This window comes from Mustelus asterias, chromosome 20 (genome assembly GCF_964213995.1).
Source record: "Mustelus asterias chromosome 20, sMusAst1.hap1.1, whole genome shotgun sequence".
Taxonomy (NCBI): Eukaryota; Metazoa; Chordata; class Chondrichthyes; order Carcharhiniformes; family Triakidae; genus Mustelus; species Mustelus asterias.
Genome location: NC_135820.1, coordinates 76,569,950 through 76,597,027, shown reverse-complemented (window position 1 = coordinate 76,597,027; position 27,078 = coordinate 76,569,950). Strand labels below are relative to the sequence as shown.

The window sequence follows — 27,078 nt, the reverse complement described above, 5'->3', positions numbered from 1 at the left end:
AAATTTCATTACGTTAAAGATGTGATTACAAATATAAGCTGCTGTTGAGGCTTTTAACAATCAACAGGATCTGACACGGTAGAGCAAAACTATTTTCTCCGATGGTTGAACAAGGAAGGCCTAATCTTAGAGCTAGGCTGTTCAGCAGAATTTCTTCACACAAAGAATGGTGGAAAACTGGAACTCTCTCCACCCTCCCCCCGCCTCCACAAGAAATTTCAAAACTAAGATCAATAGAGTTTTACTATGCAAGTGAATTGAGTGCTGGTACCAAGGTGGCACATGGAATGAAGTTACAGATCAGTCATCATCTCACTGAATGGAAAAAAGGCTCGAAGATATGAATGGCCTCATCTTGACCCTACACTTAAAAACTGTTAAAGCTCTCAACTTCTTCCAGTGAAAGGGTATCAACTTGAAGAGTTAACCGTTTCTCTCTCCATAGATGTTGTCTGGTTTGCTGAGTATTTCCACCATTTCCTGTTTTTAGTTCACACCTTCAGCATCTGCAGTATTTTATTTTCATTTTATTGATAGCACTGTTGGGTTAATAAGTGTTGACAAAGCTATCAGGACAATGGTTTTCCTGTGAATTCTGCTCTGATATACGCAACCCGACATAAAAACTTTTTGGTCACATAGTAGACTGTATAGCTCAGTACAAGGGAAGTGCATTTATATAGACCCCTTCAGGGGTTCAAGGCGTCCCAAAGTGCTTCACAACTAGTCAATGTCGCAGTCTCAGAAGCTCAGCAGCAACTGCACTAGGCAAGCTCCCACAAACAGCAATGTGATCACAAGCAGATAACCTATTTAGCAATGTTGACTGAGGGACAAATTTTGGCCAAATCATGGAGAACTGCCTTCTCTTCTTCACATTAAACCAAAAAACTAAAAGCTGTAGTCCCAGCTGACCAGAGGCTGACTGGTGGTGATTTAACCTGAGGATCACCACATCTCAGGCGAGGGGCAAGGCTGAGAAGGTGAGGCCTTCATGAATAACCTCAGCCATTTTGGGAATTGAACCCAGGGTGTTGGTGTCGTTCTGCATCACGAACCAGCCGTCGAGTCAACTGAGCTGACCAGCCCCCATAAAAGTAGAGGAGACCTCGAGTACACGTCTCATCAGAAAGGCAACACCTCTGTCAGCGCTGCACTGGTAGTGGTAGCCTTGATTCTGTGCTCAGGCCCCTGCAGTAGGGGCTTGTGAGTTTTGGGACTCTCCTGATCCAAAGCTGATACCAAATGTTGGCAGTAAAAGGTTAACTTGCACACAGTCATTATTTCACATTTAAAAAGCATATATGATTACAAGTTGGAGCTCCAGGAATTTCCAAGGCAAATCCTGTTGGCGAAGTTGTAAAAACAAAATTTGACTCCTTCATTCTTAGAAGCAATCATGTGGAGTGAATAGTGGAGATTGACAGAGGAGGGTGCAGGTTTTCACACAGTTTTGCAACTTTAATTAGCACAGTGTACGGTCCAAACTGCAAACAAATTTAAAATGGGAACTGAAAACTTATACTTTAAAACAGCAAAGTTACAAGATATCAAGCATAATGAAACCCCAACAGGAACTGTTTCAATTTAAAGACTGTGATAGGAGTCAAAACATATAGTTTTAAATGTATAGGAATGCTAGTCAGGCAGGAACCATTCATTCCCTCGCTAACTTAGTACAGATCAGGGGTAGAAGCTGTGTCACCTTCTGCGTAGCTCAGTTATAGAAGTGGCAATGTCTCATATCAGGTCATCAGCTATTGTATCATTGGTTCACGGAGATACACCTCTCCTGCATCATGAAGGCAAAAAAGCATTGAAACATCCAATGAAATAGCAAGATTGAAATAACAAGTGTGAAATGAAGGACAAACAAGTCAACAGACAGCGATTAAAATGCAGTAAAGCATGCAAGAAGTTTGGACAATGTGAATCCCAAGTACAACTCCTGAAAGACTTGCAATCTGAGGCACTCGATTAAATTATAGTCTGAAGTTCATAGAATCCCTACAATGCCGAAGGAGGCTATTTAACTCTCGAGTCTGCACTGGCTCTCTGACCCAAATACCTTACCCAGGCACTCTACCCCGTCCTATCCCTGTTACTCCACACATTTACCATGGCTAATCCATCTAACCTGCACATCTTTGGACTGTGGGAGGAAACCCATGCAGACACGGGGAAAACATGCAAACTCCATACAGTCACCCAAGGCCGGAACTGAACCTGGATCTAAGTTAGTCTAATTATCAAAATATGTATTTAATTGAACTTCATGGCATAGGCTTCCCATTGTGCTAAGAAAATTTGTGTTACTGTGGGACCTTCCGGGACCTCAGAATGTCCCAAAGTGCTTTAGGAACATAGTCACTGTGATATCAGGGAAGGAGTACTCATGCTGAATGACTGCTGCTTGCAATGCCGTCACTGGCAGATTATAACTGGAAGACTCTGTAGCAATTGTACAAACAGATTAACAATACCCGTAACGGGTGAGGGGAAACAATGTGAGAAATAAAACATTACTGATTTGTCCGTTGGATAAACCGGCTGCTGTATTCTTGCTGAAACACTGGATTTCTCTCGTGTCTCTTTTGACTTTCTTCCTGGGATTTAAGGTTGCGCTCATGTGCAAGGAAAACATACAAACTACGGGACAACCCCATGCATGCACTATTAGTACTCTTTGTTCTGTTGGCATCGAAAGCATTTGACTCACCCCAGTAGGGTCCACTTCAAATTGTTTTTGCTGCACAGATTTCTATAATACATTTGAACCTTGGGGTCCATTAACAAAATCCCACTGAGGCCACACTACATGATTAGGTTATCAATTCTACAGAAAAAGATTAACAGACTTCATTTCAATTCATCCTCCAATCACTATCCGCAGATATCTGGAAACACTCGCGTACCTTGCCTCTGAAGCCTAGCTGCTATGATACCCAGAGCTTGTGTAGTTTCATTGGCAAATGTGCCCATAATACTGCAACACTACCCAAAGTCTTTATGGAAGATCCCTTCAGTTAACCTGACAATGTCACAGAAGAGCACAGAAATGAACCCAACGTTCCTCAGGCCGGGAACAAACACTATTTTGGCTTAGACCCATATGTAATTTTACCTGAAATTGGAAAATACTGAAAATGGAGGATATTTCCAGCAAAGCAAATCAAGATTATATTCTTAACAGAATGTGAAAGGGGGCATTAAGAAACAAAAGAAAAACTACAAAACAGGATCCATAAAGGTCTTAAGATGTCCTGCTCAAGCGTATGATTGTCATCAAACTCTTCTGCGCCCCTGACCAGTACACATCTGGGAATTTTGGCTCTGGCTTCACATCTGGTCTTAGTTCAGAGCCCCTCATCATTGTAAGCTGGGGGGATGGGTTTGACAATACTCTGCGGGTTGTCCTCCAACAAGGGTCGCCACTTCACTTCTCCAGTCAGCAGCAGGTCCTCTCCACTCAGCGAGTCCAGGTACTGGATCTGAAACAGACAAGAGCTTCAATCAAAGCAAATCCCACTGCTCAAATCCTGACCCACTTTTACAGGCGGAAGAATGGATGAAGCAGCTTGGAGTCACCGGAACTGAGTGAGAAGTTATGTCTATCAGGAAAGATTGAACAGGCTGGGATTACTTGCTCTAGAATAGGCTGACCTGATCAACGTCTTTTATGATTATGAAAGAGTTTGATAAGGGGTGGGTGCTGAGAAGATTTTTCCACTTGTGGAGGGGAACAAAACTAGAGGTCATAAATTCAAGAAACCCACTATTGAATCAAAGAAATGCAGAGGCTAACAAATGTGAAATTTGCTGCAAGGAGTAGTTGAGGTAAATAGCATAGGTGCATTTAAGGGAAAGTTAATTAAGCGTGACTGAGAAAGGTGAGAAGGATAATTTGATTGGGTTAAAATGAAGTGGGATGGAAGGAGGCCTGCGTAAAGCTTGTTGGGCCAAATGGTCTATTCCTGTTTTTCATACAAACTTTGTCATTACCCTGATCTTTAATCCTGTGGAAATAGAATGTTAGGAATATTCCAAAGTTAATCAGTTCAAAATTCACCAAAGAATAGACTAAAGCACAGACTACAATCTTAAAAAAGAACTTGCTATTGCACAATCCTAACAGTAGCAATAGCTACTGTTCACCCTGAACGCCTCTCACTAAATTGAAGTTGGAAGGGTTAATTTATTGAACAGCCTTCTTCAGCTTTGTCTGACACCATAGAAAAAAGAATAAGAAAAAGTAATCTGGGCAATAAGGGGAGGTCAAAGACAGAAGTCGAAGACATTGACATCAAATGCATTGCTTCCTCCTAATCTGGCTGTGTCCCCAGCTGAATCTATAACACCTTCTTCACAACCCACTTCCTGGACTGAACACGGGAACTCAGTTAAATTGTCCATTTCCTGGTTTCGAATGAGTTCTGGGTGTATGATTACTGGCCCCGACACATCCCAACACCACAAAAGTTTTTGTTTTTGGAAGGAAATTTCTCTGAAGAATTTAGTGTGTCGGTCACAACTCGCACGTTTCCTGTGGTCACGAGAACAACTGAACGACTGTTAGCTACGTGGAGACTGCCTTTACTTTAGCTAAATCCCAGAACTTCCAGGAATTTTTATTCTTTCATGTTAAGGTTCCAGGTAACCTACAGGATGAAGTCATGGCTGATGTTCCGGCTCACCATTGGTATCTGCAGTCTTGAATGAGGATTTTCTTTATTGAGGGGGAAAAGCAGGAGGCCAAGAGAGTTATTGACATTCTGGCACCACAGTAGACAAGTACTTGTGTGCACATTCACACCATGGTTCTGATCTCGGGAGCTGTGGTGGAACACCCAAAAGCATTTATTTTCTTTCCTCTTTTACAGAACTTCTTGGAATAGACACTTAAAACAGATATTGCCTATTTCCGTCAATTTTAATTTTCCTGTTGAGATTGTGGATAATTTACGCTGATAAAGGTCCACTCAAGCCTGATTTCTGAGTTTTTAATCAACAAGAACTTGCATTTATATAGCATCCTTAACCTAATAAAATGTCCCAGGATGCTTCACAGGAGCATTGTCAAACTAAATCTGACACTGAGCCACATAAGGAGTTGGTAGGGCAGGTGGTAAAAAGAGGCTGGTTTTTAATAAGCATCTTAAAAGAGAATAGAGAGTTAAGAGATGGAAAGGCGCAGGAAAGGAATTCCAGAGCTTAAGGTCTGGTGGTTAAAGAAGGCATGGCCTCCAATGGTGAAGCCATTAAAATAAGGATGCTTACGGGGACAGAGTTGGAAGGGCTCAAAGATCCCGGTGGGTTTAGGACTGGAGAAAGTTAGAGAGAGATAGGGAAGTGCGAGACCAGGGAGGCTATTCCGTAGCTACTCTGTTGTCACACAATTTCTTATCACTCTCTTCCCCATTCCTCCTTCACCTCAAATACCCAACTTCAGCTTAGGCTTCCCTGGCTGTTAGAAGTAGAATTCTCCAGCTTGGAGCATATTTACCATTAATATTAGGGATTCAGAGTGCAGGATTTGCTTCCTTCTCTGCCACCGCTCTGCCTCATCATTACTACTCCTGTCATATGCACTGATGAACAGCTAGATGTCAAATTTGAAATCCTTCAGCTTTTTGACAGCCTCCTCATGTAGGGCAGTGAGACTGTCACTGAAGCACAGGTCGAGGGCACTGGTCGATTCCATGCACCATGGTTTGCACTTCATCACAGTCGCACAGGGGCGAGTCATGGTGTCCCCAGTGGAAGAGGTTGTTGCCGCAGGGTCTGGCTCCAGTGTGAAACCTGTTCGGTTTGACTTATTTGTCGAGTGAGAGGTTGAAGCCTGGGATTTCCAACATGGGATCATCAACCAGATGTTAATTCTGGGCTATGTTGTTGGTGTTATGCCACAGGCCCTTCCATAAGTCTGCAGCAGAATTGCCTGGCTTGGGCCTGGATTGGCTGCATTGAGATGAGGAGTATGCTGGGAGGATGGGTGATGTAAAGTAAAGTTTATTTATTAGTCACAAGTAAGGCTTACATTAACACTGCAATGAAGTTACTGTGAAATTCCTCTGTCTTCTATCAGTGGCAGGTCTGGACTTTTGTGCACTCTCGCAATCATGCTTTGGTTTTGTGGTTGCGTAATGTCCCCACAAATGCCATTTTGAAGGATTACTAGCAAGCCCCTCGCAGTAATTAATGTCAACGCTTCAAGGAGAGTCAGAGTCTCTTTGAAAAATTTTCCTTGTCCTCCCTGGAATGTTGGCCATTTGAGAAAACCTGACCTGCCTGGGGAAACAGTTTACAGCCATCCAGATACAGTGTCTAGTCCATTGAAGCTGATTTTGCAGAAATTTTGCCCAAATGCTTGTGAAGCTGTCTTCAAGGACACTAGCATAGGTTTGGCAATCCTCCCATTGATTCTGGAGAATGCAACGGAGGTATTGCTGATGGAATTTCTCTAGTGCTGTTACGCGTCACTGATACACAGTGCAGTTCTCACTGCAGTACAGGAGTGTGGGAACAACTGCTCTGTACACTGGGACTTTTGTTGACTTGCAGAGATCTTTGTTGTCAAACACTTGTTGCTGTAATTTGTAGAAGGTTCAGCTGATCCGGTGTTGGATCTCCTCGTCAATGGTGGCCTTTTGAGAAAGGTGGCTGCCTAGATACAGGAAATGCTCAACATATTCCAGAATCTCAGCTTCAATATATATGGAAGGTGGAATATTCAGATGACCAGGTCTAAGTTGATATATGGTGTTTTGTTTTTGCAACATTCAAGGACAGGCCAAGAGAATCTGTTCCCATAAGGCACGCCAGTTATAATCTCACTGAATCGCAGAAGAGGCATTGAATGACCTATCCAGTTCCTCAGTTCTGATCAAGTTGGAGGATTAAGCATAGGGACAATGTCTTTTAAAGAGCTTCAAGGTCAGCTGTGTAATATCACCACTTTGCTCAAATGATCCTCACAGCTTCTGATGGGAATAGATTGCATGGCCAACAGAGTAAAAACATTTCATAAACATAACTTCAGCCAAGTGTTTCAAATTAGGATGAGATCCATAATTGGGGCATACGTGTTGCTCAACGAAAAGCTAATGTAGATCAGTCAACAGAGAAGTGATGGGTGGATGGAATTTGGGGCAAGGTAGGACAGGGACAAGCAGAGCTTTGTATGACTGAGTTTACAGAGGGTAGTATGTGGGAGAGCAGCCAGGAGTGCGCTGGAATAGTCAAGTCTAGAGGTAACAATGGCATGAGGGTTTCAGTAGCCTGAAGCAGGGCAGAGTCATGTAGAGATCAAACTCATCACAATACCCAAATGTACAGCAACCCGCTACAGCAATGTACAATGCTCTTGCACTGACTGAAATGCACATCACAACAGTATACCATTGCCCCTCTAATGGTGACAGTAAAAAGTGAACTCTTTACAATAAAAGTGTCTCATGGATGTCTGCAGATTGACTGATTTGAATTATATCTGCATCCTTTGGCATAATTTCCTTGCTGCTTTAAAGTACCCATTGCTCCAATGCAATGGAGCATGTTTATGAAATAAATTATTGGGAAATTTTAATCATTATTTTCTTGGCATTCAAAAAGTGAGAGATAATACAGGCTTTTTAATACAGAGTATAAAATGTGGCAAACTCTTTCTCCAATCCAAGATCCCAGTCCCAAGATCACTGGGATCTTGGGTTCATGTCACACTATGTATAACCCCCATCATTTGGCCTGGGCTTGCAAAATCTTACGAACCATCCTGGCTTGAGACAATTCACACCTCTTTAACTAGTGATTATCCCTCTCTCCACTCACACTGTCTGTATCTGTAAAGACTTGATTATCTGTGTCTTTGTCTATATATGCCACGTTTGTGAACCCTGCCTCTCCATTTGCCTGATGAAGGAGCAGCGCTCCGAAAGCTTGTGATTCCAAATAAACCTGTTGGACTTTAACCTGGAATATATTTAAGGCTGATACAGACAAATATTTGAACTCTCAGGGAATTAAGGAAAATGGGGAGCAGGAAGAAAGATGGGATTGAAGCTCAAGATCAGCTATGATCAGATGGAATTGCAAAGCAGGCTCAATAGGCCACATGGTTGATTTCTGCTCCTATTTCTTGTGGTCATATCTCACCTCAGGTGTCACTGTTTCAAAGAAAAGCAGGCGAGTTACCCCTAGTTTTCTCACCAATATTTATTCTTCAATCACCATAACAGATTATCTGGTAATTTAACTTATTGCTGTTTGTGGGAGCTTGCTCTTATGTTCCATCCATTACAACAATGACCAACTCAACTTATAAAGTGTAATGGGACATCCCAGGATTGTAAAATGTGCAAGGTCCCTCGTTTAAATGTATGCTGTTGAAACTTCATAAATCAACGCAATTTTGAAGTTAGGCTAATCACTGATTAAATAGTTGCATAATATCCAAAATAATATACCACACTTTGCCCACAAGTTATGCAATTGGTGATTAGAATCATCTGTAAAACATTTTCTAATTGGGAACATTACCAGAGTGTTTCATGAAAAGTTAATGAATTAGTTATATCATAATGTTACTAGAACCAAAATATATAATGGATTTCTCACAATCCTTTGCTGTGTAGCAGATTGATTCATTGGCCAATTACTAGAATATCTTTATACTGCAATGTCAGTATGCGGAGGAATAGCACAGCATCAGGATGATATTTTGTACATACTCAGGAGTACAGACACTGTATGGTGCTATGATTTAACAAATACTTGACAGAATTTGCAAGGATAACAGTGAGCATAAACTGAAAACAGACTAGAGAGGAAGACTTACATTTATCAAATGGTGTTCGCAATCTCAGGATGACCCAAAGTGCTTAACACCCAACAAAGTACTTCTGAAGTGCCGTCACTGCTTTAATATAGGAAACCCAGCAGCCAGTTGGCACACAGTAAAAACTCCCTCAAACCGCAATGTGATAATGACTAGATAATCTGTGTTTTTTTTAGCGATGTTGATTGGGAGGTAAATATTAACTAGGGCATTGTTCCAATTTGAAATAGAGCCATGGGATCTCTTGTGTCCGCCAGAGAGGATGGAGGGCACCTCAGTTTAACATTTCATCTGAAAAACAGCACCACCAACACCGCAGCTCTCCTTCAGTACTGCACTGGAGTGCCAGCCTAGATTCTGATGTTCAGGTTCCTGGAGTCGGACTTAAAACCACAATCTTCTGACTCGGGATGGGAAAGCTACCCAGTGGGCCCACAGCTGACACAAAAGCATGAACAGAAACGTGAGTTATGTTTTCTCCAACGCATTTATGTTGAACGCTATAGGGCAGCTCATGTTGGATTTTAACACTTAATCATTGAGTAAGCATTTTATCAAGATCTTAGCTCTTGTTTGTTTGCTGACTGGGATATCCTAAGCCATAGATCAACATTATCGTAATTTGAAGCTTACAGTTGTGCTGATCTGTTCGCCACTGAATCAATAGAAACAACTCATTGGTTAGAGCAGTTATTATATACTGTCCAGATAAGCACAACTTATTTTGGGATGTGAAGACCATGTGAGGAGAGCAGGAGAGAGTCATTTGGGTAATACCAGGGAGAAAATGCTTTAGTTGTAATAAGAGAAACTGTGGCTCTTTCCATTTAAGGATATGGTAACGTAGTGATTATGCTGCTGGGTTCATAATCCAGAGGCCTAGACTCATGACCTGGAGATATGGGTTCAAATCCCACCAAGGTAATTAGGGAATTTAAATTCAATTAATTAAATCCAGGATTTTAAAAATACCAGTATCAGTAATGGTGACTATGAAACTATTGGATTTAAAAAAATCTGGTTCACTAATGTTCTTCAGTTGTGTTCCAAAAGGTTATTCACCATCATCTTCTGAAGAGCAATTAGTGATGATCTTACCAGCGATGCCTACATTCCATCAATGAATTTAAAAATTAGAGTAAAAAAGGTTAAGAGGAGATCCGCTAAGAAATTCAAAATCCTGAGAAGTCTTGATAAAATAAACCAGAAAGAGCCATTTTCATTGGCCAGTGAAAGGTTAACTTGAGGGCACCAATTTAATGTTACTACTAAAACAATGCCAGGAGAGGTTGAGGACTTTGCTATCATATGCAGCATGTTGTTAAGACTATGTAATAATCCACCTGAAGCAGAATCGATACTGGCTATTAAAAAGAAAAGAAAAAGAAAGATTTTATGGGTTTAGCGAAAGGACAGGGAAGTGGGAGCATGTAGATAACTCTTTCAGGAAGCTTCCACAGGAGCAGTCAGTTGAATGACCTCCTACCATAAGGAGCAAACCGCATGGTCCCTCGAGCCTGCTCCAACATTCAATACAATGACTGATCTTCTGCCTCAACTCCACTTTCCCGCCTGCTCCCCATATCCCTTGATTCCCAAAGACACCAAAAAATCCCTCCATCACCGCGCTGAATATATTTAACAATGGAGCTTACATATCCTCTGGGGCAGATAGTCCCAAAGATTCACAACTTTCTTAGTGAAGAAAGGTCTCCTCATTTCAGTCCTAAATGATTGCCCCTTACCCTGTGACTGTGTTCCCTGATTTGGATTCCACAGCTAGCAGACACAAATTCTCAGTGTCTATCCTGTCAAGTCTTGTCATAATCTTGTATGTTTGTTATGAATGCAAAGCTTTACAAAGTATTCATGTTATTAATTCTTCCTCTAATTTAAAGTGAAATAGAATGTCCTGAGTGAGGGGATGGGAGATCATATTAAGCTCTGCTCAGAGACAGGCCTCTGTGATTTGGTTGACATGGGGAAAGAGACCCAGGCTGAAACCTATTGAAAATCAAGAGCTAATTTTCATACCTTGACACAAAAGAGGGGAAGCTGGTTTTCTACTCAAGGATACCGAGACCAGGAAAGGGAGACAAAAACAGTTGCTGCTGTGAAAAGTAGAGGAGAAGACTGCTTTGTGTTAACCACTCAGCAGAATGCTGGTGAGAGATGGTTCTCTGTTCAAAGAGGAGGGGCTTGGGGAGATTAAGGACCGAGGAGTTGTCAGAATGGGTCTTAATGCTGGATGCTCAGAATTCTGAGCAGAACAACTTTCAAAGGGACTTTGGAAGATTCGCCCTGACGTGGCAGAAAAGAGGGAGCCTACTGAAAGGCTGAGAGGAGTGTGGGACTTGATCTTCAAGACTACGTAGCTGCTGGGAGCATGACATAACATATAAATGGGTCATACAGTATTTCAGTTGCGTTAGTTAATGTGGAAGTACCTTCTCTTCAGTTTGAGGTATTGCCTGTTAAGTAATGTTTAGTCTATGTTGTTTTTAGCTCGTTTGTTACAACAGAAGTCTTAAAACACAAGATTTCACCACATGATTCTTAATGTCAGTTGCTGGGAAATTCATATCTCTTTTTGAAAGCTTTCAGTGTTAATGCGGGTTGTAACAATTTCAAAGAGATCACCTCTCATTCTGCCAATCTCCAGAGAATACAGACCCAATTTACTCAGCCCTAATCATAGGCAATCCTTTCATTGCAGTAACCAATCTAAGTGAGCCTTGCAATATTGCCTCCAAGGCAAGTATATCCTTCCTTCGATGTGGAGACCAAAACTGTGCACAGTGTTCCAGCTGTGGTTTCATCAACACCCGATAAAGTTACAGCAAGTGCTGAAGTGAAATTCTGATTCTGTAAAACATCGCAGTTACTTGCTCAATTTTGTTTCACTATTGCTGACCTGTTTGCGTACATATTCCACCATTAGCTCCAACTGTCCCGGGTCCTCACACTGCTTATTGAAAAGGTGTCGCCAGAGAGATGCAGCTAACACACGGTCATCTGATAAAATTCCCTGAAAGGAAACAAAATGAAAGAAGTGTCTGTCAGTGACAACACATGATGTGGAGATGCCACATGTGGAGATGTGGAGATGTTGTTAAAACTCTTAGTGACAACACATGGCAGGGAAAAAATATGAATGCCTTTTTCTCTCAACCTATACACATTTTAGAAAGTAAGGGATGACTATAAGCCAATAGGATATTATAGTTATGCTTGCGCACCCACCTCTGGAATATAATTCATATCAGAGCACATATAACCTAACAAATCTCAATACTTGCATTTACATACCTTGATAATCCCTTATCTTGAAATATCACTAATTGTTTCATTCAATGTGGTTAACTGCTCTCATGAGTGATTAGGGATGGGAAACAAATGTTGGCCTTGCCAGTGACACTCACATCACAACACTGTAATCATTACCTAAATAAATAATGGGATTCATTGAGGCTGGAATGTTGGTTGAAAGTATCCCATCCAAGCACCAATTCTTCCAGTAAGTGTTTTGGCAGGATGGATTTTCATGGAGGGAATCTGTCATGTTCAGTCCTTAACCAGACTCAGCGAATACCCTTGTTTTCAAACACTGCCACATGAATAAATGTGGTTGACTCTCACTGCCCTCTGAAACGGCTGAGCAAGCCACTCAGTTCAAGAACAATTCAGGATCAGCAATAAATGCTGGCCAGCCAGCAGCGGCCACAAACCATGAACGAATACAAAAACAAAAAGAATTTAAAAAAGAATAAGGTTCTTTTAAGGTGTCAGCTGTGACTCAAGAGGTGGCACTCTTTCACCCAAGTCTGCAGCTTGGAGATTTTAGAGTACGGTAAGCACAATATTATTCTCAACACTTCCAGTGCAGTACTGAGGGAGATGAGACATTAAACCATGGCTGCTCTGCCTTCTCACTATCTCCAAGAAGCAGGGGAGTTTTCCCTGGTGTCCTGGCTAACACCTATCCCTCAACCAACCTTTAAAACAGACTAACTGGCCATTATCTATTGACTGTTAGTGGAGGCTTGCTGTGTGTCCACTGACTATTGCATTTCAACACTGAAAAAGTAAAACACCTCGAGATGTCCTGTGACCATGAACCCACAACCTTCTCACTCAGTCAAAGCTATCACTGAGCCAAAGCTGACACATAAACAATGAAAGAAAAAGATCAGGGTGCTGAATAGAAAAATATATTCTACATATAAAAATGGAGAAATACACTCAATGTCCAGCAGATGGTACAAGCTTCATTGCACCGTCCTAATACTGAGAAAGGTTACCACATGCATGACATTTCCATTCATAGAACAATCCTACTGGCAAAAGCCCAAATTGATACTAGTTTGTACCGTGAAGCCCCTTCCACAGGGAAATAATCAGAACACCCCTCAAACATATTCAGTGGCCACAGAGAGAACAGGACCCACGGAATGGGATCAGGATCCACTCATTTTTTCCTCCTCAGTTCTTGGCTCAAGGAAGCAGTATAAAGAAAGCAAGGAAATGTATAAGTGGTATTTCATGAGATTACTTCCAAATAAGACAAACCAATGCCAAATGATTTTGGTTTAGAAACACAGTGCAGGCTTGTTCTGACCCAGGCTTTTTGATGGAAGTTGTATTATTTTAATACTTTACAGTTAAAGCACACATGAAGCTTAAATGGCAAAAGAGAGGAGGTCATAGAGGTCACATCAGGAGTGAACATCCATAATCACCAAGGTATAAACAGAACCAGGGACCATCTATATAAGATGGTTATTAATAAATCCAACAGGCAGTTCGAGAGAGCCATCTTTATCCAGGGAGTGGTTGGAGTGTCGAATTCCACACACTGAACAGTTCAGATGCAATGCAAGAAACAATTAGATAAAACAGATGAGGGAGGAAAGGAAGGCCGATAGGATGGGATGAAGAAAGATCGGAGGAGGTTCACGTACAGCATAAATACCTGCAGTTCAGTTTCTCTGCTGTAAATATTTTGTAACCAGCCATATTATAACAGCCCATTGCTCTGTGCAATAAATTATGCAAAGCATAAAAAGCATTAATTGCATCTCAACCTCCAGATGCGAATAAACTAAGAACAAAGAAAAGTACTCCAAGCCTGTGCCGATCACGATGCCGAAACTAAACTAAAAATAACTTCTGACCTTACTCAGTCCGTATCCCTTTATTTCCTCCCTATTCATGTACCCAATCAGACGCCTCTTAAATGTTGCTAATGTGCCTGCTTCCATCACCTCCTCTGGCAGTGCGTTCCAGGCACCCACCACTCTCTGCGTGAAAAACTTTCCTCGCACATCCCCCTTAAACTTTCCCCCTCTCATCTTGAACCTGTGCCCCCTTGTAATTGACACTTCCACCCTGGGAAAAAGCCTCTGACTATCCACCCTGTCTATGCCTCTCATAATTTTGTAGACCTCTATCAGGTCTCCCCTCAGCCTCAGTCTTTCCAGTGAAAACAATCCTAGTTTATTCACCCTCTTCTCATAGCCAACACCCTCGAGACCAGGCAACATCCTGGTGAACCTTCTTGGCACTCTCTCCAAAGCTTCCATGTCCTTCTGATAATGTGGTGAATGGCAGGAGTCTAGAACTCATTGCCTAAAAGCATGGTAGAGACAGAAAACTTCATTTCATTTAAAAGGTGCTTAGATGTGCACCTGAGTGCGTAAGCTGCAGGGCTACAGAGCAAATGCTGGAAAGTGGGATTAGGCTGGGAGATGATGGGCCAAGTGGCCTTCTCCCGTGACATAACATTTCTATGATTTTTAAATAAACTAAATACGAAGTCTATACTTCATATTTTCTCAGAGTTTCTCATCCACAACTTTCCTCACCTCCTTCGTGGACGTTCTAAACAACATTCATGCCCTAGTATCTCACTGAAGTGGTTACTCTTCATTTGAGAGTTTGAACAGAAAGTTGCATTGGAACATGAGGTCGTTCAGCCCCTTCAAGCCTGTTTGGCCGTTCAATCGGAGCTGCATCTCAACTCCATTTACCCACTTTGGCTCCATTTCACACAATATTCCTCTCTTGGCCAATCAAAAATCTATCAAGCTCAATTTTGAAATTTTCAGCTGACTTCTCTTAAACTCAGCAGCATTTTGGAAGAGCGAGTTCAAAACTTCCACCAACCTTTGTAAAAGGAAACGTTTCCTGGCATTGGCCCTGAATTGCCCAGTTCTAATATTAAGGTGACAAACCCGGGCACGCAGCTGCCACCCCGGGCACAACGCCATCTTGTGGGCACACCACCACCCGGGTACGCCACCACCACCTCGCAGGCACACTGTCACCACCCGGGCACACAATGAACATACAAACCTTCAAATTAAAAATCCCCCGCCAATGGCCAGGACTTCAAGGAAATTCAACACTCACCTCATCATATCCAAAAATCGCTGCATAGAAGTTTTCCGTCATAACTTTTATATTCTCTTTCAAGACAATGGAATCGATCTGAGGGGCATAAATGGTACCATAAATTAATGTTTGGCAATTATTTTATACTTTTTCTTTAGTGGAGAGATCTGATTAGAAGTAAACAGATATCGTGATATGGTCAAATTCAGTGACACCCAGGAGTAGACAACAACAGGTTCCACGTGTCCTGAAATGCTTACCAATAACTGGTTGCCTTACACCATGTGCTGCTCGAGTATCGTACAAATGCCATCAAGTTCTTGCTGGGCTGAGTGGCCTGTTTCTATCCCGTATATTCTGTATAATACATTTTCCTTTTATTGCAGCTTTGCAGCACTCACCAGCCTTTCGTTTTTACCCTGCCCCTTCTCCATAAGTAAAAAACAAAGACACACTGTGTATTTCACTGGGTGAAATGAAGAGGTAACACAGAGGAATCACAGACGCATAGGAAATTGGAGTAAGCCCAGTTTGCATATATTTCAGACATGGGCAAATGTTCTTCCCCTGCAAGGTGGTGTTCAAAGCTGAGGATTAACTTATTTGCAGTGAATGAACAGACCAATGCCACGGGAAGATGGTTACGATGCTCCTCACCAAATGTCCTTACACACACAGAAATAACGTCAATCCTTTACTCCCCACATCAGTTCCAAATCAGACCAACCTCACACCTCAACTTCTAGCTGCAGATCTTCTATTTCACATTTTCTTCACCCTTGAAGGATTGTAAAGTTGGGACAGTGCTCGGGGGACGGGCTGAAAGGTGCTGGTGGTTTTACAATGCTGCTTGCTCATTTCTGCTGTGGAGATGCCGGCGTTGGACTGGGGTAAGCACAGTAAGAAGTCTCACAACACCAGGTTAAAGTCCAACAGGTTTATTTGGTAACAAATACCATAAGCTTTCGGAGCACAGCTCCTTCGTCAGATGGAGTGGATATCTGTTCTCAAACAGTGCAAACAGACACAGAAATCAAATTACAGAATACTGATTAGAATGCAAATCTCTACAGCCAGCCAGGTCTTAAATGTACAGACAATGTGGGTGGAGGGAGCATTCAACACAGGTTAAAGAGATGTGTATTGTCTCCAGACAGAACAGCTAGTGAAATTCTGCAAGTTCAGGAGGCAAGCTGTGGGGGTTACTGATAATGTGACATAAATCCAACATCCCGGTTTAGGCCGTCCTCATGTGTGCGGAACTTGGCTATCAGTTTCTGCTCAGCGACTCTGCGCTGTCGTGTGTCGTGAAGGCTGCCTTGGAGAACGCTTACCTGAAGATCCAAGGCTGAATGCCCGTGACTGCTGAAGTGCTCCCCCACAGGAAGAGAACAGTCTTGCCTGGTGATTGTCGAGCGGTGTTCATTCATCCGTTGTCGTAGCATCTGCATGGTTTCCCCAATGTACCATGCCTCGGGACATCCTTTCTTGCAGCGTATCAGGTAGACAACGTTTGCCGAGTTGCAAGAGTAAGTACCGTGTGCCTGGTAGATGGTGTTCTCACGTGAGATGATGGCATCCGTGTCGATGATCCGGCACGTCTTGCAGAGGTTGCTGTGGCAGGGTTGTGTGGTGTCGTGGTCACTGTTCTCCTGAAGGCTGGGTAGTTTGCTGCGGACAATGGTCTGTTTGAGGTTGCGTGGTTGTTTGAAGGCAAGAAGTGGGGGTGTGGGGATGGCCTTGGCGAGATGTTCGTCTTCATCAATGTCATGTTGAAGGCTCCGGAGGAGATGCCATAACTTCTCTGCTCCGGGGAAGTACTGGACGACGAAGGGTACTCTGTCCACCGTGTCCCGTGTTTGTCTTCTGAGGAGGTCGGTGCGGTTTTTCGCTGTGGCGCCTCGGAACTGTTGATCGATGAGGCGAGCGCCATATCCTACTCTTATGAGAGCATCTTTCAGCGTCTGGAGGTGTCTGCTGCGATCCTCCTCATCCGAGCAGATCCTGTGTATTCGGAGGGCTTGTCCGTAGGGGATGGCTTCTTTTACGTGTTTAGGGTGGACGCTGGAGAAGTGGAGCATCATGAGGTTATCCGTGGGCTTGCGGTACAGTGAGGTGCTGAGGTGACCGTCCTTAATGGAGATGCGTGTGTCCAAGAATGCAACCGATTCCGGAGAGTAGTCCATGGTGAGTCTGATGGTGGGATGGAACTTGATGATGTCATCATATAGTTGTTTCAGTGATTGCTCACCATGACTCCAAAGGAAGAAAATGTCATCGATGTATCTAGTGTATAGCATCGGTTGAAGGTCCTGTGCGGTGAAGAAGTCTTGTTCGAACCTGTGCATGAAGATGTTGGCATATTGAGGTGCGAATTTTGTCCCCATGGCTGTTCCGTGTGTCTGGATGAAGAACTGGTTGTTGAAGGTGAAGATATTGTGGTCCAGGATGAAGCGGATGAGTTGTAAAATTGCATGCAGAGTGCATGCATGCAGAGAAACCATGCAGACGCTACGACAACGGATGAATGAACACAGCTCGACAATCACCAGGCAAGACTGTTCTCTTCCTGTGGGGGAGCACTTCAGCAGTCACGGGCATTCAGCCTTGGATCTTCAGGTAAGCGTTCTCCAAGGCGGCCTTCACGACACATGACAGCGCAGAGTCGCTGAGCAGAAACTGATAGCCAAGTTCCGCACACATGAGGACGGCCTAAACCGGGATGTTGGATTTATGTCACATTATCAGTAACCCCCACAGCTTGCCTCCTGAACTTGCAGAATTTCACTAGCTGTTCTGTCTGGAGCCAATACACATCTCTTTAACCTGTGTTGAATGCTCCCTCCACCCACATTGTCTGTACATTTAAGACCTGGCTGGCTGTAGAGATTTGCATTCTAATCAGTATTCTGTAATTTGATTTCTGTGTCTGTTTGCACTGTTTGAGAACAGATATCCACTCCATCTGATGAAGGGGCAGCGCTCCGAAAGCTTATGGTATTTGCTACCAAATAAACCTGTTGGACTTTAACCTGGTGTTGTGCTCATTTCTGCAACATTATCTTTCCCTCCTGGTGATTTTCATTACCTAATTCCTCTCTTTTAAAGGCATCGGCTCCTGCTGGAGACAGGATTCCGTGAGCACAGGGGCATCACCTGACCAACGTTTTACTCAATGTTAGTTTCCAACTCAAGTCATCATTGCAGCTTTGCAGCACTCACGGTGGCACAGTGGTTAGCGCTGCTGCTCCAGCCAACGATGTCCCCATCCCATAAAATGAATTTAAAAGAATAAAGATTCCCATACCACTCTCCCATTGATCCATATCCACTGGCAAAAAAGGAGGATCATTCTCCATTGTGCAAGCAGGGGAAAGATCCTTATCCAGTGGGTAAAAGGGGAGATCCCTGGGCAAAGAGGAGTTGATCCCTACGCACTGGGCAGAGGGGTTGATCCCTATGCACTGGACAAAGAGGGGTTGATCCTTACGCAGTGGGCAAAGAGGGACTGATCTCTACTTCCTGAGCAATGGGAGTTTTCCCCAACCATTGAACAAATGGAGGGCTCCCAGCTCTGCAAAACAACATGGGGTTGGGATTTTGTCTTGTGATGTAATGGAAGACAAGTAAAAAGAATTCAGATTTAAGTGCCATATTCCGAGGTTCCACTTTCCTAATTTAGTAAATCCTTAATACTGTTTGTGCAGAATAGGTTCCAGGTGCAGGTAAGGAAAGGCTCCAGCTATTGGCAGTTAAACTATCGACCTTTTTTAAAGAAAGATATATAGGAAAAATCCGAAACCTCGGAAGCATGTGCTAGTCACCTTCAGGCAAATGTAGCAAAGCCAAAGAACACAGTAAGTTCCCTGATAAGTGAATATTTCTGCCACATTAATATTCACGGAAAACCCAAACCATTTGCTGTCTAAACTGGTTATATTCCTTCCTGTTAACTCAGTACTATCCTTGTGTAAATTTCTAGTGCAGTTAAGCAAACAGCTCAATAGTGGATTACACATCATAACACTGTTTAACGCCTGACTGTTTGTCCTGAAACATATCCCACGTGGCTGTTGAAATAAGTACATTTCTGGCATCCCACCAATATACAGCAAGTTAAAATTTTATATAAAAAGATGTCTGAAATTGCTTACAGAAAAGTTTATAAACTTTTTATTGGACTTTACAATGTGTATCAGAGTTAGCTCTGCCGGATCGCAAACTTAGCACTTCACCACCAATCACACCAGTAAATCTTATCGTCCAGCAATGGTGGCTTTGCTTGTCACCTTACAGGAACAGTACAGGCAACTTGTGCTATTGTAAGTGCAGAGCAGGCTGCCTGCTATACACCAGTGTTAAACTCCATGCGTCAGTGTCTTAAACGAGCAATTAAAGGATATCGCAAAGATCCAAGGAGTCTTGAAAACCCCTGGCCTTCTTGATGGCTGCCGTGCCCTCCTGCACTAATAGCAGCAGCTTTATTGATGTACCCTTTCCGCCTCTGAGTGAAACAGACCCTCTCCTAACATCCCCCCCCACTCCAATGTCCCTCAGACCAAGGGGCGAGTGGTGCAGAAGGCAGGCTGGAACACATTACGAGTTGAACGCAAGTAGTAGCTGGAGTGCCAACCTCCAACAAGGAGGGAAAATATTGCCTCATTAAATAAACTGACAAAATAAAAGAGCAGAAATAAAACACAGAGAACCAGCTCTTAAAGAAAGCACAATTAAGTGCGAGAGGAAAAAAAATCCTTTTAGCCCTGTGATAATTTGTTCAAACTGTTTACATTTATTGTGAAACATTCCACAGAAACATTGGGCAGAATTTTCAAATGCCCATGTCACTGAGGTCAGGTGTGCTTTGAAAATATGGCATGTCAATGTGGCAACGCCTCCAGGACATGATGCAATTTTCAAAGCCAGCACAGGAAGGGGGAGGTGCAGGGGAGAGAGTAATCTGCTCGCCTCCAATTAACTGCCCGTTAAACTCACGGATGAGCTTGTTAATGGGCTGGAGAGGGCCAGCAAAAAGATTTCACAGCGGTGAACAGGAAGAGCAAAGGGTCTTGGCCACATTCGTGCACAGCTGTCAGGAGTGGAGCAAGGAGCCATCATGTGAAATAAAGACAGAAAGTGCTGTCAGCATCTGTGGAGAGAGATAAAGAGTTAACATTTCAACTCCAATATCACTCTCCTTTGTTGGTCTCCTTCTGACAGTTACAACAGTTACTTTTGAATGGACTACCTTATATTTAGTTAATCTTTTTCTCCACCTTAGTATGACTGTAACACTATATTCTGTTCCCTCTCCTTTCCTTCTCTCCTATGTACTCTTTGTTCTGTCTGTATAGTGCACAAGAAACAATACTTTTCACTGTATCCCAATACATGTGGCAATAATAAATCAAATCAAATTAAATCAAAAAAGTTTCTTGATGAAATTGGTTCAGATTGATTCGAATCTGATGCTCCCAGACCTGCTGGATTTTCCAACACTTTGTTTTTATTTCAGATCTCCAGCATCCTCAGCATTTTGCTTCCATTTTAAAGCTATTATGTGATGTTGCTGCTAGATTAATGTGCTGGGAATAAAGAAAAGGTGATTCAAACTGTTCAAGTAGTGGTGCAAAATTGCCATGCTTGAACAGCGAGCACCCAGGACCTTATGATTAACCATTGAACTACCTGTATACGCCATGAGGCCAATGGCCCTCCACCCTCCTGCCTGCTCCAATCTGCAGGGCCCCACCATGGCTGCTGTCTTTGAGCATCGAGTTCCACAGCCTGTTTCTTTTTCCAGGCACTGTCCCACCACTAACTAGTTACCGAGCTTGCCTCCAAGGCAATTAGAAGCTTTGCATATTGAAATAGCATCACATCACCAAACCAGGCATGGCGTGGGATCGGGGTGGGGTCAGGACCCGAAAACAATTAGGTCTCAGGTCCAAGATTGAAAATACAGTCCATTGTCTAAATTGTAACAGCTCCTTAGTATAACATAATACAATCAAAATCAGAGGTCTTTGTGTCCTTAGTGCCAAATTCAGGGGTCACAGGACAAAAGCTGAACCTTAACCCAAGGGGAACTATTAACAACAGTGGATCACCCACAGAACTGTTACACATTGGAGCTCTTTAGAATCTAGAGGTAAGAAAACGAGGAATAAAATGAGGAATCTTCGTTCAGGCGACTTGTTTTGAAGAAAAAAACTGTAAATTTACAAGTTTAACCCTTTATTGGCAGAGTTCTTGAAGAGAAGGAACTTGCAATATAGCACCTAATAGAATCATTGAATCCTACAGTGCAGAAAGAGGCCATTCAGCCCATCGGGTCTGCACCCAGGCCCTATTCCCATAACCCCAAGCTAGTAGCTAGTCCCCTTGACAGTAAGGGGTAATTTAGCATGGCCAATCCACCTAACCAGCATGTCTTTCAGACTGTAGGAGGAAACCGGAGCACCCGGAGGAAACCCACGCAGACACGGGGAGAACGTGCAAACTCCACACAGACAGTGACCCAAGCCGGGATTCGAACCTGAGTCCCTGGCGCTGTGAGGCAGCAGTGCTAACCACTGTGCAACCTGTCAAGATCTCATGATGAACTCCGCAGCCAATTAATTGTTTTAAATTGCAGTGGCAGTTATAATCATGCACAGCATTATCCTACAAAAACACAGGTCACGAGGGACTTCAGTTATATGAAACATACTCCCTCCCACCCCCCCATGTCCCTCACATCAAAGGGCGAGTGGTGCAGAAGGCAGGCTAGCATACATTATGAGTTGAACACTAGCAGTAGCTAGAGTGCCAACCAGTAACTGGTTGGCACTCAGTTATGGGCGGCTCGTGGCACAGTGGTTAGCACTGCTGCCTCACAGCGCCAGGGACCTGGGTTCAATTCCAGCCTTGGGTCACTGTGTGGAGTTTGTGCATTCTCCCCATGTGTATGAGGGTTTCCTCTAGTTTTTAAAAAATTCATTCATGGGACATGGGCGTCGCTGGCTGGCCAGCATTTATTGCCCATCGCTAGTTGTATGAGGGCAGTTGAGAATCAACCACATTGCTGTGAGTCGGAGTCACATGTAGGCCAGACCAGGTAAGGACGGCAGATTTTCTTCCCTAAAGAACATTAGTGAACCAGATGGGTTTTTCTGACAATCGACTCCTCCCAGAGTCCAAAGATGTGCAGGTTAGGTGGATTGGCTATGCTAAATTGCCCTTTAGGTGTCCCAAGATGTGCAGGTTAGAGGGATTAGTGGGCTAATTGTATGGGGTTATGGGGATAGGGCTGGGGGTGGGATAACTTTATGGAGAGAACTGAGTATATATTTGAATGGGAAAGATTTGCTGAGCTATGGGAATAGAGTAAGGGAGTGGGAGTAATTGGGTAGCATTTTCTAATGGCCAACACAGGCATGATGGGATGAATAGCCTCTATCTGTGCAGTATGATTCTATAAATAGGAGAAATGACCAATTAATCTGTTTTGGTGAAAGATATTCGAGAAGGAATGTTGGTCAAGACTTTTGGAGAACACCGTATTCTTTCAGCAGTGCCATGTGTGTTTTTTACATCCACCTGTTCAGCTAGTCCAACATTCCCCTGCAACAGATACGCCAACAATGCACCTTAGTATTAGCACTGAAATATCAGCCTACATTATGTGCTCAAGTTTCAGAGTTGAACTTGAACCTATCACCTTCTGGTTCAATGTGTGTAATGCTACCATTCAGCCAAGGTGATATTCAACATGGATGGGAAGTATAGGACTGAGCAGTGCTGACAAGGACTCTGCAGGAGATTGAGGAGTGCAAAAGACAGGGAGTATCTATAGATCAACAATCAATCTTCCAGGAGACTGAATGGTGCATTGGGTTGACAAGTCCCTTGTGGAAGTAATGCAGCATATAGGAAGTTCTATAGCTGCATAGTTAGAGTTTGAAACAGAGAGTTACACATCTGAGATTGGTGGACCTAACAACTGAATATATTTGAAACGGTTTTAAGCTTGATGAGTTAAAATAATCAATACAGGTTTACGAGGGAGTGTTAGAAACAAAAGGCTCTGTAAAAACAAACTGGATAAATGACCTGCAGTTATTCTCAAGTCTTGATCAATCTTTCGGCTTTTAAAAAAAATGTACATATGAAACTTGACTAAAACAGTTGAAAGCGCTGAGGTCAGGAGCTCTTTGCGTTGTTTATACAGCTGTGTCAATTTTTGATTCCCAAACTTTGTCGACAAGTTTAGTTGAAATTTTCTAGATTAACTAAGAGACGTGCTTAAAAAAAGAGGGGTGCCTCTCACCAACAGCTTTGGTAAGAATTTAGTTCGCACCTCAAAACTCAGAGAATTCGATGACCTAAATTCAAACAAACATTAGCCATCTAATAATGGTTGCCATGTGTCTACACTTGTGCTGCCATCTGTATCAGGACGAGAGTTTGTTACCAGAACGTTTTAGAAAAGAGGAATTTGGAACTTTTCTTTTGATTTGCTTTAACTGAACAGCCTGCTGAACCATGAGGAGCTTTCCTGGCCATTTTGCATTGCCATCCAGAAACGGAGACAGACAACAATAGCTTGCACTTATATAGCGCCTTTAATGCAGTAAGAATTTTAAGGCAATTCACAGGGGCGTTAACAAAACTTTGACACTGAACCACATGAGGAGATATTAGGACAGGTGACCAAATGCTTGGTCAGAGATTTTTTTTCCATTTGATTTATTATTGTCACATGTATTGGGATACAGTGAAAACCACCATTTATTGCGTGCTATACAGACAAAGCATACCGTTCAAAGAGTACATAACAGAGAAGAAAAGGGTGTAGAGAGAGATAACCTAATATTAAGTAGGTCCATATTCAAAGGTCTGATGGCAGCAGGGAAGAAGCTGTTCTTGAGTAGGTTGGTAAGTGATCTCAAATTTTTGCATTTTTTTCCTGATGGAAGAAGGTGGAAGAGAGAATGTCCGGCGTGCATGGGCTCTTTGATTATGCTGGCTGCTTTTCCAAGGCAGCGGGGAAGTATAGACTGGGTCAATGGATGGGAGGCTGGTTTGCATGATGGCCTGGGCTACGTTCACAACCCTTTTTAGTTTCTTACGGTCTTGGTCAGAGCAGGAGCCATACCAAGCTGTACTATACCTGGAAAGGATCCTTTCCATGGTGCATCTGTAAAAATTGGTGAGTCTCGTAGCGGACATGCTGAATTTCCTAAGCCTCCTGAGAAAGTAACGGTGTTGGTGGGCTTTCTTAACTATAGCCTCGGCATGGAGGGACCAGGACAGGATGTTGGTGTTCTGGACACTTAGAAACTTGAAGCTCTCGACCATAGGGGTTAAGAAGTGCCTTTAATACAGGTTTACTCTCAATTACCCTCGGGCAACTAGGGATGGACAATAAATGCTGGCCAGTCAGTGATGCCCATGTCCCACAAATGAATTTTTAAAAAGCAGCTTAAAGGAGAGAGGGCTAAAAGACAGAGAGGTTTAGGGAGGCAATTCCAGAGTTTACTGCCCAGCAAATGAAAACAAGGTTGCCAACGATGGAGTTATGAAAATCGGAATGCTCAAGAGACCAGAATGGGAGCAGTGCATTGATCGAGTGTTCTGGGGTTGGATGAGGAAAAAGACTTGTATTCATTACATAGAACCTTTCAAAACTAAAGGATGTTCCAAAATGCTTAAACAACTAATGAAGTGCTTTGCTTTTTGAAGAGTAATCATTGATGTAATATAAAAAAGGCGGCAACTAATTTGTGTATAGCAAACTCAAACAATGAGATAATGGCCAGATAATCTATTTCAAGGATAAATATTGACCAGGACACGGAGAACTCCCCTCTCTTCTTCAAATTACTATCTTGGAATCTTTTACAGCTACCTAAGAAAGCAGATATGGTCACAGTTTAAAGTTTCATCTGAAAAATGACACCTCCAACAGTGCAGTACTCCCTCAGCACTGCACTGGAGCGTCAGCCTTGATTTTAGTGCTCAAGTCCTGGAGTGGACGTTGAACTCACAACTTTACCAACTGAGCTTCAGCTCACGCTCTACAGAGATAGGGAGGGTGAGGTGAGGGGAGGGTTCTGAAAAAGAGGATGAGAATTTTCAAATCGACTTGTTGCCAGACTGGGTGCTAATGTAGGTCAGTGAGCACAAGGGTAGTGAGCAAATGGCATCTGCTGCAACATGGGTACAGTGTTTTGGATGTGCCCATGTTTACAGAGGGTGCAGAGAAGGTCAGCCAGGAGAGCACAGCTTTAAATCATCCATCACCCCCTCCACTGAGATACAGCTGGTCCCTTAAACTTTAGAGAGAATTGGCCAGTCTGAGGACACAACCCACAATAGGAGAGCGCTTACTTGGAAATGTTTAGAAGCTGACTGCGTTTGTCTTAATAACAAATGTTCCTCCAGGAGCTGACACAAGCAGCAGAAATGAGAGTTTTCAGGGGCCAATTAGCACAATGAGTGAAAACATTCCTTTTGCGTTTGAGACAATGACTCATAACCAGCCCAGACCAGGACTGAAAATATCCCTTTGGGAACCAGCGGAAAGCCAAATGAAAGGAGCTGGAAAGGCAATCCTCAATCCAGCTCCTGTTGGGCACCAGTCCACAAGCCCAACTGCCCGCAATTTGGCACTAACTGGCAGATTCGCTTAGTGTGGAGATAAAGATGTTTGCCATGGGAACAAGAAATTTTCAGTATCTTTTTGCACAGGTGCATTGCTGAGAAGGAGCGAAGGGAACTTCCAGGCTACATCTAACTTGTACTTGAGCTGCACTAGGAAATGCCAGCAGTGAAAATGGACAAGTATTCCATTCTACAACACTCGGCTGAATGATACCAAAAATAAATTCTAACAGGTTCACTGCCGTTCTGCAGTAAGGTCTGTTGCCAAGTTGGCAGTACAATCACAAACGACCAAGTTAATGTGGTCATAAATACTCCCATTTTAAACAAAGCCACAACTGTGTAGTGTGCTACAGGGAAGCAACTTTTTGGAATATCTTGGTCCATATACAGTTAACCCAATGGCAGGAATGTTATAAGTGGTCTCTGTTGTTTTCTAACCCATAGTACCAGCTTCATAGCATCAGGTTGAACATATCCAACCTTTGTAAATGTATATGATAAGCTATGGGTTTTACCACCCATATGCGTACTTGGTATATATTAGCCCAGATTTCATTTCTCCAATATCATTGGTGAGTCCAGCGTCTACATAGCTCCTTTCACAATCACAGGTCTTAAAATCCTTTACAGCCAATGAAATACTTTTTGAGGTGCAGTCACTGTCATTATGTAGAAAACACTGCACCCAATTTGCAGCTAGAAACTGGAATTTCTAGCCTATACTTTCTCACCCCTCAGTTTCTTCTTCTCCTAATTCCACTTCACCACTGAATGATTTCCCCACATTTTATCCTTATAAACTGGAAATTGGTCCTGATTAAAGGCAATTAAGGTCAGGGATTTCTTAAAGGTATACGTCCCTTCCTTGGTTTTTCTGACATTTTACATCACTTCTTAAAATTATACCTGTTGCGAATACAAAACTCTAAAGCCCAGGCGCACTTGATGATCCTCTCTCACTCTGTTACAGTATATAACAGCAATATTGAGCTCAGCAAAAGCACAGGAAAAATGCAGGACACAGTTCTCAAGAATGTTTGGGTCCATAACTGATCTCCTTTCTGGTTGTGGAGTCAGTTGCTCCCTAAGCTTTGGAATAATGGCAACTGCAAAGATTTGAAGACAGAGGCAGGGTAGTACTGACAGTAGAGATGCAGTGGAAGACATTTAAGGAGATATTTCATAATATTCAGCAAAGATAC

General features: G+C 42.9%; 1 protein-coding gene across 1 annotated transcript in view; it reads right to left on the bottom strand.

The window, feature by feature from the left end:
- Positions 1-1,442: 1,442 nt before the first annotated feature.
- uqcc1 (ubiquinol-cytochrome c reductase complex assembly factor 1) overlaps positions 1,443-27,078 on the bottom strand; it is a 107,589-nt gene continuing 81,953 nt past the window's right edge. The window contains exons 7-9 of the mRNA XM_078236885.1: positions 15,245-15,322; positions 11,748-11,861; positions 1,443-3,491 (exon numbers count right to left, since the gene is read on the bottom strand). Of these exons, the coding sequence (XP_078093011.1) occupies positions 3,357-3,491; positions 11,748-11,861; positions 15,245-15,322 (327 nt within the window). The 3' untranslated portion in view covers positions 1,443-3,356. The remainder of the gene's footprint in view (positions 3,492-11,747; positions 11,862-15,244; positions 15,323-27,078) is intronic.